The sequence below is a fragment of the Dipodomys ordii genome, unplaced genomic scaffold, assembly GCF_000151885.1.
Source record: "Dipodomys ordii isolate 6190 unplaced genomic scaffold, Dord_2.0 Scaffold216, whole genome shotgun sequence".
NCBI lineage: Eukaryota > Metazoa > Chordata > Mammalia > Rodentia > Heteromyidae > Dipodomys > Dipodomys ordii.
Window position 1 is genome coordinate 1,081,359 of NW_012267432.1, and position 14,524 is coordinate 1,095,882.

General features: G+C 49.0%; 3 protein-coding genes across 4 annotated transcripts in view; 1 reads left to right on the forward strand and 2 right to left on the reverse strand.

Annotated features, from left to right (window-relative positions):
• Nucleotides 1-1,932: 1,932 nt before the first annotated feature.
• Rrp8 (ribosomal RNA processing 8, methyltransferase, homolog (yeast)) lies at nucleotides 1,933-6,947 on the reverse strand. Its single transcript, XM_013035631.1, has 7 exons — nucleotides 6,785-6,947; nucleotides 5,203-5,566; nucleotides 3,481-3,934; nucleotides 3,255-3,384; nucleotides 3,002-3,108; nucleotides 2,829-2,925; nucleotides 1,933-2,332 (listed from the first exon to the last, which is right to left on the reverse strand). The coding sequence occupies exons 1-7, from the start codon at nucleotides 6,881-6,883 to the stop codon at nucleotides 2,213-2,215; spliced, it is 1,371 nt and encodes a 456-aa protein (XP_012891085.1). The 5' UTR covers nucleotides 6,884-6,947; the 3' UTR covers nucleotides 1,933-2,212.
• Nucleotides 6,948-7,100: 153 nt separating this feature from the next.
• Ilk (integrin-linked kinase) lies at nucleotides 7,101-13,430 on the forward strand. 2 transcript variants are annotated; one of them, XM_013035632.1, is made up of 13 exons: nucleotides 7,101-7,199; nucleotides 7,615-7,755; nucleotides 10,704-10,869; nucleotides 11,041-11,136; nucleotides 11,323-11,419; nucleotides 11,520-11,603; nucleotides 11,694-11,779; nucleotides 11,902-12,011; nucleotides 12,130-12,257; nucleotides 12,342-12,463; nucleotides 12,552-12,651; nucleotides 12,755-12,885; nucleotides 13,017-13,430. In XM_013035632.1, exons 2-13 carry the CDS (start codon nucleotides 7,667-7,669, stop codon nucleotides 13,164-13,166), a joined length of 1,359 nt encoding a protein of 452 aa, XP_012891086.1. In that variant the 5' UTR covers nucleotides 7,101-7,199; nucleotides 7,615-7,666; the 3' UTR covers nucleotides 13,167-13,430. The 2 variants fall into 2 exon arrangements, with proteins under 2 accessions (XP_012891086.1, XP_012891088.1); XM_013035634.1 differs by having other exon boundaries at nucleotides 7,120-7,199; nucleotides 7,693-7,755.
• Taf10 (TAF10 RNA polymerase II, TATA box binding protein (TBP)-associated factor, 30kDa) overlaps nucleotides 13,401-14,524 on the reverse strand; it is a 1,604-nt gene continuing 480 nt past the window's right edge. Inside the window, exons 2-5 of the mRNA XM_013035594.1 lie at nucleotides 14,251-14,491; nucleotides 13,954-14,018; nucleotides 13,749-13,863; nucleotides 13,401-13,567 (exon numbers count right to left, since the gene is read on the reverse strand). Of these exons, the coding sequence (XP_012891048.1) occupies nucleotides 13,478-13,567; nucleotides 13,749-13,863; nucleotides 13,954-14,018; nucleotides 14,251-14,491 (511 nt within the window). The 3' untranslated portion in view covers nucleotides 13,401-13,477. The remainder of the gene's footprint in view (nucleotides 13,568-13,748; nucleotides 13,864-13,953; nucleotides 14,019-14,250; nucleotides 14,492-14,524) is intronic.

The window sequence follows — 14,524 nt, forward strand, 5'->3', positions numbered from 1 at the left end:
GGGGAGAAGGCTGGGCTGTCTGCATTGTAAGGAGCCTTGTGGTGATTTTAAGGCACCCTAAAGAGAGCCACCACCTCTCACCCGACTTCTCATTTACCTCCTCCTACTCCACTCCCTCCTTCAATCTGATCCATTCAAATAGGTCTCCAGTTTCTTGAACAGAGAGCATATTGTTATTTCTTAATAACAAGCCTAGGCTCTCAACACTAGATACAGAAGCTTGGGAATGGATTAGAATAAAAGTCCTGAAGCGGATGGCTCGGGAGAGTCTTGTCCCACTAGTGGGGGCTGGGCTGAAGTAGGGAAAGCCTGGTGTGAGACAGATCTGGAGATGTTTATTCAGGTGGTTTGAGTCAGAATAGGCAAATCCAAATGATAAAGAAGGAAGGAAAGTGGAGAGGGAAAAGACAGACCTCAGCTTTTCTGCTGACCATGGCAAGAACATAGAAAAAACAATCCTGATGTAAGGATAGTAATAATAATCAGGAAAAACACAAATATGGAACTCTAAAAGATGATATGTATCTTATGCTTTGCTATTCACACATTCGATATCTTTGAGGCTTGTCTCCCACAGTGTTATGCCAGGAAGCTCCTGCTTTATGGAGCATGGCAGGTCCTCCTAGAAGCCCCATGATCATGACAGGCTGAAGAGGGCAGTCTAAAGCATTTCATTGGCTACCTGGCAGCCAGCTATTCACCAGCCTCATACCACCCCTAACATGGAAGTCTTTCTAGTAAGCTGTGTAAACTTTCTGCTATTTTGAAACGTGTGCCATCCTGCTCACTCCCTTTTTGATCTCCTGATCCTCTCCCTCTCTCAAGAAGCTGGCATTTATCCACTGCCAACTTCTACTACCACCCTAGATGCAAACAATGCCTCCATCCATAATACCTTTCCATTTATTAATCAATCTCCAGGCAGCCCCACTTTCACGTCTCCCCAGGAATGCTCCCCCCGAAGCTATACCCAATACTTTGCCATCACTTGGGAGTTGATCTGCTTCCAAAATTAATAATTCAAACATTCTAATTCTGATGACAATCTAATTTCCCAAGACATTTTTGGATTACTTGAATACAACAACCTAATTTCACTGTCCTACCTGTGCAAAAAACTTCAACAATCCATCACTTGCACACTGAATGCCTAAAACTCCTTTGCTTCCTGTCCTTTGATTTCATCTGCAAAGAATGAGGTCTGGATGATCCCTCAGCACTCATCTCTTCAGGTTATACCTAGATTCCTGAGCAGATAAAAGTAACCACATCACTGGGTTGACTGGTGTAGCTATAAATACAAGAATCTACAAATGCCTCATGAAATGAGTTCGCTGTATGGTCTATCCAAAACTGCCTGGCATTCCTCAGTCAACAAATTCATTTTTTTTTGTAAATTTTAAAATTTATTTATGTGGTACTAAGGAATCGAACTCAGGGCCTAATGCATACTTAGTAAGCATACTCTACCACTAAGCCACTAAGCCACATTCCCAGACCCCCCCAAATTCCTTCTTTTCCCTTTAATTTCTAGCCTGGGGGGGGGGGAGGGTTTAAAGAATAGTAAAGCTTACAATACGTATGGAATACAGCTGGTTAATATTCAGCACCTCCAATTTCTCAACCTTGCCTAGATTTCCTGGGTTATCCCACAGAACTATTCTGTAAGACAGAAATTTCACCACTGTCTAAATGAGGAATGGACTATTTGGAGTTTAGACTCTCAGCTCTAAGTGGCAGGCCAAATTGGAATTGTCAAAGCAAGTGCTGCTTGTCTGAAATTTTCAAGGTCTGGACAAACCAAAGTTGAAGAAGTAGATCTATGGTAGAAGAATGGCTGGTCAGAACAGGTCAGTAGATGGCATGGTAGAGAGGTCAGGACAAAAAGCCCATGTGCTCTCTGAAGATGGAAAGAGGAGTCAAACTCAGATGCACCGATTTCAAACCAACTAGTTTTCATGGTATGTGAGGTGATCCATAATTCCCACATATCCCTATGTTTTCGCAATAAACATCTTTTCCTTTAACTCATCCAAGTGACTTTATACTTCTTGCAGCCCCGAAGGCTTCATTAGACAGGAGCTGAGCCAGCAGTTTTACCACAATGTGTTCTTGGACAGAGGAAAGGTAACGTTAGGTCCTGGCTCACAGCCTGGCAGAAAGCAGTCTTCAGAGTCTGACCCTCACCTCCTTTTGAAGGAGCACCCAGAGGTCACCTGCGCTTGTATAGACATGGCTGAAGTTTCAGGCCTGAGAGCTGAGCCTTGGGTCCTACCTGAGGGGGCCCAGTCTTTTCAAAATCAAACAAAAAGAAGTGGCTGTTGGACAGGTCCTACGGGCAGAAAAAGACCCAGTTAGCTCCAAATTCTTATCAGATACCCTCAAAACATGTCCCTCAGTGTGTGGCTCACACCTGTAATTCTAGTTACTGAGGGGATAGGAATTGGGATCGTGGTTCGTGGATAATCCAGGCAAGTAAGTTCACAGAATCCCATAGCAACCAAAAAAGCTGGGTACAGCAGTTCATGCCTATCACTCCAGCTAGGTAGGGAGTTTAGATAGGAAGATCACAGTACAGGCTGTGCTACAGCAACTGCCTAACAAATGTGAGGCCCTGAGTTGGAACCCCAGTACCATCAACAACCAACACTACCTCCCTCCATATCCTTGCCCAGAAAGCTTCCCAGGGCTCTCCCTAGAGTTTGCTCCCCTTGGGAAGCAAAATGTCAATTTCTGTGCCTATGTCTTCCTTCCTAATCATCATTATCCTGAAAAAGAGCATTTTGTCATGAGACAAAAATAGGGACAGGATTTCTTGCAGTCCTCACCTTATAGAGGATCTTGAACCCCAGCTTGGTTACAGCCCTCAGAAAGGCCCGAACATCCTCAAAACGGCTGCTCACCTCAGCTACCTTCAGGAGACCCCTGAGAAAAGCAGGAAGTTCTGTGTAAATGAACTTGCACTGTATGTGTTGGGGGGTGGGGAATGTATCTTTCTCACCCTGGCTTCAGCACTCGATTTGCCTCCTCTAGGAAGTCCCTGATGTTGGTCCCCATCAGTGAAAGACAAAACACAGCCACATCCACAGACTCATCTTCTAGAGGAACCTGTGGAGAGTCGGAGAATTGGAAGGAAACACAATGCTGGAAGGAGAGACTCAGCTTTAAGAGCTAGAACTGAATACCAGGATGAGGCAGGGGGAGGAAGGGAGGGCGTGTGTGACAGAATATAGGCTAGATACAGAGAGGCTTACCTGGGCCATGTCACACACAGTGACCCTAGGGTCCAGAGAGGCCAAGTCAAAGCAGTGCACAGGGTTCCGGACACTGGACGCGAGGCGGCAATCTCCACAGCCAAAGTCAGCCACCACCAAAGACGCAGGCCTGGGAGTGGAAGGGGTTTAGTCTGACCTCTTTAAATGAGTCCCCTTGCTTCTTCCTCACAGGGCTCCCCCCAACCCCGGCCTTGTCCCCATTTACCGCTGGCGAAGATCCTTAGCAATTCGATCTACTGGCTGTAGTGGCCACTTCTTCACTTGGTTCTGGAAACCTCGATGGTAGAGGAGAAAAGCCTCAGGGTCTTCCTGGAAGAGGCGTTGGGCAGCACTGCTGGGCCCCGAGTATAGCTGTTCATTGAGGTAGCGAAACCGAGCCCCATCTAGCCGCTGTGTCATACGAGCTCTCAGGGCCTCTGCCCGAGCCTCCTGGCTGTCTGGTCTGGGAGCAGGAAGCATCTCTGTCTCCTCTGTGGAGGCCTCAGCAGGAGCCTGACCCGACGGCTGAAGTGGCCGAAATTTGTTTTTGTGTTTCCGCTTGTTTTTCTGTCGATTCCGCCACTGCTTGCGGCTCAAGGTATGGGGGGCATTAGGGGAAGTCAATCCAGGGCTTGCCTTGGGTGGGTCATCTATAGCATTTTTCTCCAAGACTTTAAGACCTGTAAGGAAGGAGGTGTGGAAAGGTATTATCTGAGGCAGAATCCTCTAATTTCAGAAGCTTTGCAAGTCATCCTGGACATACTCTTGTCCGTAAGAGATTGTGGCCTGAATAAAGTGCTTTCTTTAGCTGTAGCTCAAGTGGTAGTGTGCCATTTTCAAGTGAAAGAAATAAGGGAAGCTGGGCGCCGGTGGCTCTCGCCTGTAATCCTAGCTACTCAGGAGGCTGAGATCTAAGGATCACGGTTCAAAGCCAGCCCGGGCAGGAAAGTCTGTGAAACTCTTATCTCCAATAAACTACCAGGAAACTGGAAGTGGTGCTGTAGCTCAAGTGGTAGAGTGCTAGCCTTGAGCTGAAGAGCTGAGGGACAGCGCCCAGGCCCAGAGTTCAAGCCCACGACAAAAAAAAAAAAAAGAGCTAAGGGACAGTATCCAGGCCCTGAGTTCAAGACCCTGTTCTAGAGCACATGAAAAAATGCATACACGCAAACACATATAAATGTCTTTTTATTTTTTTTAATGTTAGGGTTTGAACTCAGGGCCTCAAGCTATGGCTTAGCTTTTCTGGTCAAGGTTCAAGTGTTCTACCACTTGAGTCACAGCTCCACTTCCAGCTTTTGGGTGGTTAATTGGAGATAAGAGTCTCATATGGGGCTGGGAAGGTGGCTCAGTGGTACAGTGCTTGCCTTGCATGCATGAAGCCCTGAGTTCGATTCCTCAGCATCACATAAGCATAAAAAGCAAGAAGTGGCGCTGTGGCTAGCCTTGAGCTGAAGAACTGAGGGACAGCGCCCAGGCCCAGAGTTCAGGCCCCATGATCGACAAAAAGTAAAAAATTAAAAAAAAAATAGAGTCTCATAGACTTTTCTGTCCAGGCAGGTTCCAAACTGATTCTCAGATCTCAGCCTCCTGAACAGATAGAATAAAAATGCTTCCTATTGGGGCTGGGAAGGTGGCTCAGAGGTAGAGCACTTGCCTTGCATGCATGAGGCCCTGGGTTCGATTCCTCAGTACCACATAAGCAAAAGAAAAAAGCCAGAAGTGGTGCTGTGGCTCAAGTGGCAAAGCACTAGCCTTGAGCTGAAGAGCTGAGGGACAGTGCCCAAGCCCAGAGTTCAGGCCCCACGACCGGACCCAAAAAACAAAACAAAACAAACAACAACAACAAAATGCTTCCTATTGCTTAGCCTCAATCCTAATGATATATTCTCTGAGGTATTTACTATCAGCTGACAACACTCTACCCCCACATATACATATCCAACAGTACCTGATTGATCAATATTGTGCAGTGGCTGGGTTAGGTTAGAAGGGGCTTGTTTCTGACGCTTCCTCTTTCTCTTTTCTTCAGCACAGTCATTGTCAAAAAGAGTCTGTTTGTAGCATTTCTTCCTTTCCACTTCCAGGTCCTCAGAGTCACTGGGAGCTAGACTCTGTGTTTGACATTTCTTCTTCCTTTTCCCCCCAACTCCAGCAGAAGCACTGGGAAATGAAGGCTTTGGGGAATGTTTCTTCTTCTTCCTTTCTCCATCTTCCTCTTCAGAGTCACTGCCAGGTAGGCTCAAAGGTTTCTGGGAAAGAGATGCTGCTTCCAGGGCCCGTAATGTGGCCAAGAGCTGGCGGCGCTTGCGGCCCTGGAGGAAAACAAGGGATGAAAGTAGGGGCGAGGAGAATGGCCGGAGCCTGGAGAATAAGAAAAGAAAGATGGGGTTCCGGTTCAGATACTGGCAGATTCTTCCAGCTTAGTTAGCTTTTTTGTGAAGCCTGCCAGACCAGGAAGTTCTTTCTAATAGCCAACACAACCTTTGGGAGGTTGAAGGGCAAAAAAACTTCCCATCTACTTTATTCAATGAGTAAATGGTTATCAACTCAAGTTCTTGAGAGGAATATGTTAAGGTCACAAGCTACAGGAACAAGGTAAGACCAGGATTTCTAGCCTTCCATTTCAGGCTTTAACAACTTCCAGTTGGTATCTTTTTGTAAGAGACACAGAGGAATCTTGAACACAAAAGTAACAGAACCACTTATAAGCTAAATATTAAATATTTAATGTGATATATATTAAGCATGTCTCAGAGCCGCAGCGTAGAGATCAATCTAAAGGGAAGAAGCTGCACACGGGCTAGATTAAGGCAATAGCTATGGGGATGAAAAGATGAGATGATTGAAGCTCTGGTTACCACCATGTCCGAGGCTCACTTAAAAGTACAAATAGCTGGAGGAAGTACAGTAGTCCCACATCTTCCATGGTTCAAAGGAAAAAGACCTACTACTATTAGGAAAGCTGATTTGAGATTGAAGTCCTACTTTGTGGGTCCTAAGGCAGGAACTGACTCTGGAGGTTCACTGTTACTCTGCCCAAACTGTTTCCCCACACTGTAACCAATAACCTTTTCAAGACTAATGGAGAGGGTGTGTGTGCAGTGGGGGAAGGATATCAGTGAGGGGGAGAAAATCCCCAGCATAGGTGAGAGAGGGTGGATGGGGAGGGAGCATCTCTATCCTGGTATCTCTAAAACTTCTAATTTACCTCTTCAGCTACGACAGCATCTCTCTTCCCATTCGCGCTGTCCCCCTCCCATCCATCACTTGTCTGTGCGAGACTCTAATGGGATGTGTGTGCACATTTTTCCGGTCCAAGGAACCCTCGTCTCCACACCACCTGCTGCCCAGCAGATCCTTTCCTTTGGGGAAGCTCCCGGATCTTTCGCGATCGGGCTTGCCCCCGATCGTGCCGCAGAAGCCCATTCACCCCAGCGCACTCACGGGCCGGCAACCAGCGCTGGGATCCACCAGGAGTCTGATCCAAGGCCTCGTACGAGGCAAACAAGGGCCAGTTCCAGGCTACTCACCTTGACTTTGGGGGCTGTTGCTGGCGGGGCCTGGGAGGTCACCAGCCCGAGGCCCGCGACCACAGGCCCCGCTTCGGCCCACTCGGGCTCCTCGAACATGAGCACCGCAGGCGAGAATCGCGCGCGCCTCTCCACGTGCGGAGCGCCTCCAGCAGCGGAGGCAAGTCCCGGACGGAAACCAAAGAGTAAACCCCGGCGGGCGGCTAGAGCGGCCGGCACGGCGCAGGAAAAACCATCGAGTGCAAGCCACTCGCGGCCTAGAAGGGCGAGCGAGGAGGTCGGAAGCGGGAGGAGGCACGGAGCCCGAGGAGGCGGCCCCGCGCTGGCCGGAGAGGGCCAGGGGCGGGGCGGGGCCGGGCTGCGGGCGCGGCCGGACGGGAGTTCCCCGGAGAAGGAGCTTCCAGCCTGAGTCCCGGTAAGTGAGGGGCAGCCCGCGCCCCCTTATCCGAGACTGGGGCCGTGCCAGCCCATCCCTGCTCGCCCCCTGAGGAGGGACGCTGGGCCGCCCGGGTAGGGAAGGACCCTCGGTCCGCTGCTCCGGGGCACTCGCAGCCTGAGCCGTCCCCTTCCCCCCCCCCCACCTCCCCCGCGGCGTTCGGGGCTGGGCCTCGGTGCCTGCTCTCCAACTTCGCTTCTCCGACCCTTCCCTGCCCAGCCCGGACCCGCCTGTCCCCTCCCGCCACGGGACCATCCCGCTACCGGGAACTCCTTCCCCGACCGCCACTCCTGCCGGGAGCCCATGCCCGCGCGCCCCCTCCGCCCCAGCGCACGAACGCTTCTCCGAGGAGACTAAACTGGGGCTCGCCTCTTTCCTCTGGCTCTCCTCCCAGTCCCCACGCTTTTCCCCCCCCAGTCCCGGGGACTCGGCGCCCGGACGCTGCTATGGACGACATTTTCACTCAATGCAGAGAGGGCAACGCGGTGGCTGTGCGTCTGTGGCTGGACAACACCGAGAACGACCTCAACCAGGGGTGAGCTGAAGCGGCTGGAGGGTGAAAGGAAAGGCTAGAGGCTGTTCCGCCCCGCTATGCAGGCTGCTCACGTCGGGTGGGGCTCCCAACATTGCCATTCTAGTTGATGAGTGCTAAGGACTGGCCTGCTTGAGGTGTCTTGACTGCTGAGTTAAGTTTCCCAAGGCTGCACACAGCTTCCTAGGTTCCGTGAACTGCATGTGCAAAGGTTAAGAGGCAAGACAGACAAGACATTTTGCTAGAAAAAAAATATTTGGAGGTAGCTGGAGGACAGATGACCTTTCTAGGCTAGAGCACTGGGTACAAGAGGAAAAGGATAGATGTTTGCAAGCAAATTGTAAAGGTGTGTAGTGTTAGGATGCATTGTCCATTTATTAGATGCCGTGTGAAAAGCAGGTAGAAAGGAAGCAATTGCCTACAACTAGATGGATGGACTGGAATTGGGATAAATGAGAAATGAAAAGTGATGAGTTTCCAGAAATCATAAAGAATAGAGAATTGATTTGATGTGGAAGTAGGAAGGTTGAGATGATGACCAGGGTTCTGGTTTGGACACTTGGATTGTTGCTTTTGCTGTGTTGGGGAAAAGGAAGGATGAGATGTTATATTTTAGAGATGTTACATTTATGGTGACAATACAGCAGCATGGAAATGCTGAGTAAGTTGTTGGTTATGCAGATTTGGAGTTCAGTGGAGTTCTGACTGGAAGACACAAATTTGGGAGGTGTTACATACACCTGAAGACATTCATGTGAAGTATAGTGCCCCAGAGAGTGCATGCATACTGAAATGGAGTAAACTGGAAGTTGAAATAGAATACAGGAATATATGTAAATAAAGCCTGGAGAAAGAAATGAATGTTTGAATGAAGGGGGAGTGGTCAGCGGTGATACAAGCTACTGAGAGGTCAAAAAGCATTGGTGTTTTTAAAGTCATCGTTCATTGCACAATTAGAATATATCTGATGATCTCTGTGAGTGTTGTTTCAAAATAGAGGGTGAAGAAACCAGAGTAGGTTCCGAACTATACTGAACAACTCTTGTAAGGTGGTAAATCAGACCTGATGTGTATCCTCAAGGTGGCAGACTTGTGGCAGGTTGAAAAGTGAATGAGAGGTAAGGAAATAAAGTAAATGCAGATACATGTTTCTGTTTATTGAAATAGGAAAGGAAGAAAGGAGTAGTTGGTGTTTCAGAGAAGTATATTTTAACTTTAAAAAAAACCTTTTTTTCCTTTTTTTTTAAGATCTATTTTTTGCTTTTTGAGACAGGGTCTTACAGTGTAATCCATACTGACCTCTAATTTGGGATTCTCCTGTCGTAATCTAAGTGTTAAAAGTTTAGGTGTGCACCACCATACCCAGCTTTTCTTTAAGAATAGGAGTTTAGTTCTAGGTTTGAGAGGTTAGGATCACCTGTTAGTGAGTCCAGGCTTCACTAGCTCCCATTGGCTGTATATCTTTCTCATTAATACGCAAATTCATGTTTTGTTTTCATTAATCCATAAAGGGTACTCTGGTAGACAGCATTATAAACTGTTTTGATAAAGGAAATGGAAACAAAGTCCCAGTAGGCCTGGCATCTTGGAAGACTACTCACTGCCAAAAGGCAAAAGGGTGGCATTTAATAAAACTGGTGGTGGTGAGGGGATAGTGTGTAAATTCAAGCTAGCTACACATGGTGGATACGAGGTGGTTAATTCCCTACAAGGCCTCCTTGGGATTCAAAAGTTTAGGCATGGAGGTGACAGGCACCTTGACCATGGGTAACACGCTTGGACCCACACTCTTGCCTTCAGGCTTGTGCCTGCTCCAGGGTCACTGACAGTTGGAGGCTGGTTAAGTTGATTGATAGAGCAGGGGGTGTAATTGCTTCCAGGGGAAACCAGCAGCCCGGAAAGCTTCTGGTTATTTGTGTGAGCAGAGGAGGGAAAGCTGTGGAGGGGAAATTAAGTTAAAGGCCACACACACCCCATTCCCCAATGGGGGAAAGGGGGTGGGGGCATCCGGGTGGCCATCCATACCCCTGATCAGCTCCAGGCCCCACACAGGAAGTGACCACAGCACTTAGGCATCCGGCAGAGGCTTCAGACCACAGACCGCCCCTGGCTCCACCCCTTGGATCTGCATCCCAGGACTGGAGGGAATTTCCTTTTATGGCTCCAGGCTGTCAGGCTGACCCAGCTCTCAGCCAGTTTTATTTGTATATTTCTTTTGCCTTATAAAAGATGTCTTTGGGAAAAGAAAAACTAATCAGCATAGTTTTTACTTTAAAACAACTGTTAACATTTTCTTCTGTTTTCTGTGTCTGAGAGATTGCTAAGTAGAACATTGTTTCGTGTGGTATGTTTTCTGCTTATCAATAATCAAAAATATTTCTCCTTTTTATTATAGATCCCTCCTAAGCATCATTTTAATTCCATTCCACTTTTAGACGTTAGTTTCAGTACTGGAGCCAGAGTAATATGGTCCCATCGTCCATGTGTGGGTGGTAGCCTGCCATCTCCCCGATTATATGCATTATGCATGCACTGAACCCCTACTGTCAGCCCACGTCCTCAATATACAGACATGTATCAGGCAAGACTTCTCACCATTAAGGTTTTTGTAATCTAGTGCAACAAGTGCTGTAATTGGGTATAAGCAGCAATAGAAAACAGCACAATATATTGCAGAAGAGGTACATGTGGGGGGAAGTAGTGGATGAATGGCACATGCAACTGCCAAGGAAGGTGTGGAGCACAAAGAGGTGGAGATAATGAATCTTATACTTTTCCAGATGGACAGTTATGTGTGACGTTTAGAGAAAGATATGAAAGGACAGCTTTTGGAGTTGCTAGCCCAAATGAGAATTAACCTCTCAGTGTACAGTATCAAAAATTTTCATGAAGTGAAACCTTTGCCCTACCCTGCTGCCTCCAGCTCAGTAACTGCTGCCCTTTTCTCAAAGGGATGATCATGGCTTTTCTCCCTTGCATTGGGCCTGCCGAGAGGGCCGCTCTGCTGTGGTTGAGATGCTGATCATGCGGGGAGCGCGGATCAATGTGATGAACCGTGGGGATGACACTCCCTTGCACCTGGCAGCAAGTCATGGACACCGTGATATTGTACAGAAGGTATGAATGAACTCATCATTCACATCACATACATGACATGAAGTCAGTTTCAGGCACTGTAATGTAAGGTAGAATGAATACTCTTCCTTTTCCAATACCCTGACACATGTGGGACTACAAGCTCTGCTTTTTTTTTTTTTTCCTTCTTTCTTGTCTGGCCACGGGTCCCAGCTGTTGCAGTACAAGGCTGACATTAATGCAGTGAATGAGCATGGAAATGTGCCCCTGCACTATGCCTGTTTTTGGGGTCAGGATCAGGTAGCAGAGGTAAGTACTTAGGCTCAAAATCCTTGGGATGGGCAGGAAGCAAAGTAAGCCTGGAACTTTAAGCCCATCCTGTCAGTATTGTTGTGCAACATTTTCAGGGATGTGTACCCCCATCTGTGTGTTCATGGTTGTGACTGTCAGGGAGGTAGTGGAGAGACCATCAGTACAACCACCTTCTCATTCCAGGACCTGGTGGCTAATGGGGCTCTTGTCAGCATCTGTAACAAGTATGGAGAGATGCCTATGGACAAAGCCAAAGCGCCCCTGAGAGAGCTTCTCCGAGGTCCATCCCTGAACCCTAGCATGTGTACTTTTTTTGTTTCTCCTTGTCTGTCTCCTCCTTCCATACCAGGACTCAGGCTAAGACTGATTTTCTTCCCCAGAACGGGCAGAGAAGATGGGCCAGAACCTCAATCGTATTCCATACAAGGACACATTTTGGAAGGGGACCACCCGCACTCGGCCCCGTGAGTCACTGTTGTGGCAGGAGGGGTTGTAACACAGAATAGTTCCAGGCTACTGGAGCTGGGTTAGAACAAAGCTGCCTATACTTTCAGGAAATGGGACCCTCAACAAACACTCCGGCATTGACTTCAAACAGCTCAACTTTCTGGCAAAGCTCAATGAGAATCACTCTGGAGAGGTGACCCTTATCCTTTCCCCCGCTTCCTCCCTAAAGCGCCACACATTACCTGGCTCTGCATCCATTACTAATGGGCAAGGAAGTGGTGCCCTTGATATCTTTTAATCCCACTTATCCTTCAGCTATGGAAAGGCCGCTGGCAGGGCAATGACATTGTGGTGAAGGTGCTGAAGGTTCGAGACTGGAGTACAAGGAAGAGCAGGGACTTCAATGAGGAATGTCCTCGGCTCAGGTGGGACAACGTTAACCTGAAGCTGTTGGTTCTAAGGATCATCAAGTAAAAGTTTTGAGAGGGGAGATCTTGTATGCCAGATCTCCGCCAGGGACACTCTTTTCTTTCCCTCTTCCAGGATTTTCTCGCATCCAAATGTGCTCCCCGTGCTAGGTGCCTGCCAGTCTCCACCTGCTCCTCACCCTACCCTCATCACACACTGGATGCCATATGGATCTCTGTACAATGTATTACACGAAGGCACCAGTGAGTAAGGATGTTGGTCTTACTGGGGAAGGTTTAGGGGAAGGAGTAGAAGTCACTAAATTGTTGAACCTTGCTTCTTCTCAGATTTCGTTGTGGACCAGAGCCAAGCTGTGAAGTTTGCTTTAGACATGGCAAGAGGCATGGCTTTCCTACACACACTAGAGCCCCTCATCCCTCGACACGCACTTAACAGCCGTAGTGTAATGGTGAGGCCACAGGTTTATATCTGGCCTAGGTCTCAAAAGCCCTTAGCCTGTCTACAGTTGGACTCACCTTCCACGTCTTCTTCCTCAGATCGATGAGGACATGACTGCCCGAATCAGCATGGCTGATGTCAAATTTTCTTTCCAATGCCCTGGGCGCATGTATGCACCTGCCTGGGTTGCCCCTGAAGGTACGTAAGGGCATCATGTTGGGAGGTAGAGAAGGACTGGCTCAGTAAGAGCGGAAAGGGCAGACAGGACAGGCTAGGAAGCCAGAACAAACACTCTCTCCAGCTTTGCAGAAGAAGCCTGAAGACACAAACAGACGCTCAGCAGATATGTGGAGTTTTGCAGTGCTTCTGTGGGAACTGGTGACCCGAGAGGTACCCTTTGCTGACCTTTCTAATATGGAGATTGGAATGAAGGTGAGTGCAGAACGGTCGGGATGTGCTTACATTATAGTGGCCCTAGGCAATACTCAGTTGTTCAGATATATGGTAATCCTGTCCAAGGCCACTTGAAATTGAGGTTCACCTTTATTCCCTTGTATTTACAGGTGGCACTGGAAGGCCTTCGGCCTACCATCCCACCAGGTATCTCCCCCCACGTATGTAAACTCATGAAGATTTGCATGAATGAAGACCCAGCTAAGCGACCCAAGTTTGACATGATCGTGCCTATCCTGGAGAAGATGCAGGACAAATAGGACGGGAAGGTCCTTGGCTAAACTCCAGAGGTGTCAAGGCATGGTTGGGGGAGTACATTTCCCCAAAGCAGTAGGCCTCTGGTTGCTGTTCCTGTCTCCAGTCATGGTACTACCCCAGTTATGGGGCCTATCCCTTGCCCCCATCTCTACCATTGTGGCCCCAAAAGGGGCTGGGCTCAGAGCTTTGTCACTTGCCACATGGTGTCTCCCAGCATGGGAGGGATCAGCCCCGCCTGTCACAATAAAGTTTATTATGAAAACAGGCTGGTGTGGGGATATGGGAACAGACAAGCACATCTGGGTAGGGTGGCTCAGGTGAAGTAATGCGGCTTCTTCACATTGATGCCATACTCGCTGAGGGCAGGGGTCAAGTCCTCCATGGTTAGAGTGTACTTGCGGTCCTGAGGGAAGAGGGAAGAGCACCAGCTGAACACAAGAATCCCAGATTCCAATTCCAGATAAGACTGAAGTAGGCCTTACACCTCCCCTAAGATGCAGTTTCCCCACAGAAGGGTTCCAGGCTAAGTTACTCCTCTACTGCTGTGGAGGGTAGTTACGGATTCAGTGAGCCACCCTTCACACCTTGCTCTTGCTTCTGGAGCTGCCAGAGGCTGTGCCCTTCATTTTGCAGTGTTGTAGGGCATCATTGGCAATATCTGAGATGAATTTCTGGGCAGCTAAGGAGATGAGCCGGATTCTAGAGAAAGAGAGAGAAAAAAACGATATGAGGAGACCAACAACAAACTGTACAAGCACTCAAGCTGTAACCTGCCCTGGGTTTACTCACATTCGTGGGTCTGAGGCTTCAAAGCCAGCACGGTTCAGGTAGTAACCAGTGACTGCGTCTGGAATCTGAGGAATCAGACAACTGTCAGTGTTAGGCTTGGCCCTGCTGGGCTGAGAGTGGAGGAGTGAGGGAAGTTAGGGGGTGAACCTATCAGGAAGGTAGCAGCTTGGGTGACGGGAGGGATAAAAAAAAAAAAACAAGAGCTAGCACTAGCAGGGGGACCAAATACAGCACCGAGGTGGCCAGGAGTTAGCTTGATCGCGGGCCAGAATGGCCCAGTTCAGGTGAGAAGCCCACCGTAGGCGTGTAATCCTCCAGCTGCATCAAGAAGTCCACCAAAGGCGTGCTGGATACCACGGGCTTCACCTCTCCGTTGGCGGCGCTCGGGAGGACGTAAACGCCATTGGACATCGCCCCCTCCGGGGGGGCCGCGCCTCCCGCCGACACCGGAGCTGGAGGGGAACGCGCAAACTGAGACACGGGAGGGGGCTGGAGGGCCCCGCTTGCGCCTGCTTTGTGCCCGCCGCCCGCCGCCGGCCCGGGTCACGGACGCTCCCCTCGCCCTCGGCCG

What these genes read in the sequence shown, in the direction of transcription:
- Rrp8 (XM_013035631.1), bottom strand. Translation starts at nt 6,883, where the DNA reads ATGTTCGAGGAGCCCGAGTGGGCCGAAGCGGGGCCTGTGGTCGCGGGC. An exon ending in CAACAGCCCCCAAAGTCAAG is followed by an intron (nt 5,567 to 6,784) that starts GTGAGTAGCCTG and finishes GTTTTCCTCCAG; the next exon opens with GGCCGCAAGCGCCGCCAGCT. An exon ending in AATCGAGTGCTGAAGCCAGG is followed by an intron (nt 2,926 to 3,001) that starts GTGAGAAAGATA and finishes TGCTTTTCTCAG; the next exon opens with GGGTCTCCTGAAGGTAGCTG.
- Ilk (XM_013035632.1), top strand. Translation starts at nt 7,667, where the DNA reads ATGGACGACATTTTCACTCAATGCAGAGAGGGCAACGCGGTGGCTGTG. An exon ending in ATGAGAATCACTCTGGAGAG is followed by an intron (nt 11,780 to 11,901) that starts GTGACCCTTATC and finishes CTTATCCTTCAG; the next exon opens with CTATGGAAAGGCCGCTGGCA. An exon ending in TGTATTACACGAAGGCACCA is followed by an intron (nt 12,258 to 12,341) that starts GTGAGTAAGGAT and finishes GCTTCTTCTCAG; the next exon opens with ATTTCGTTGTGGACCAGAGC.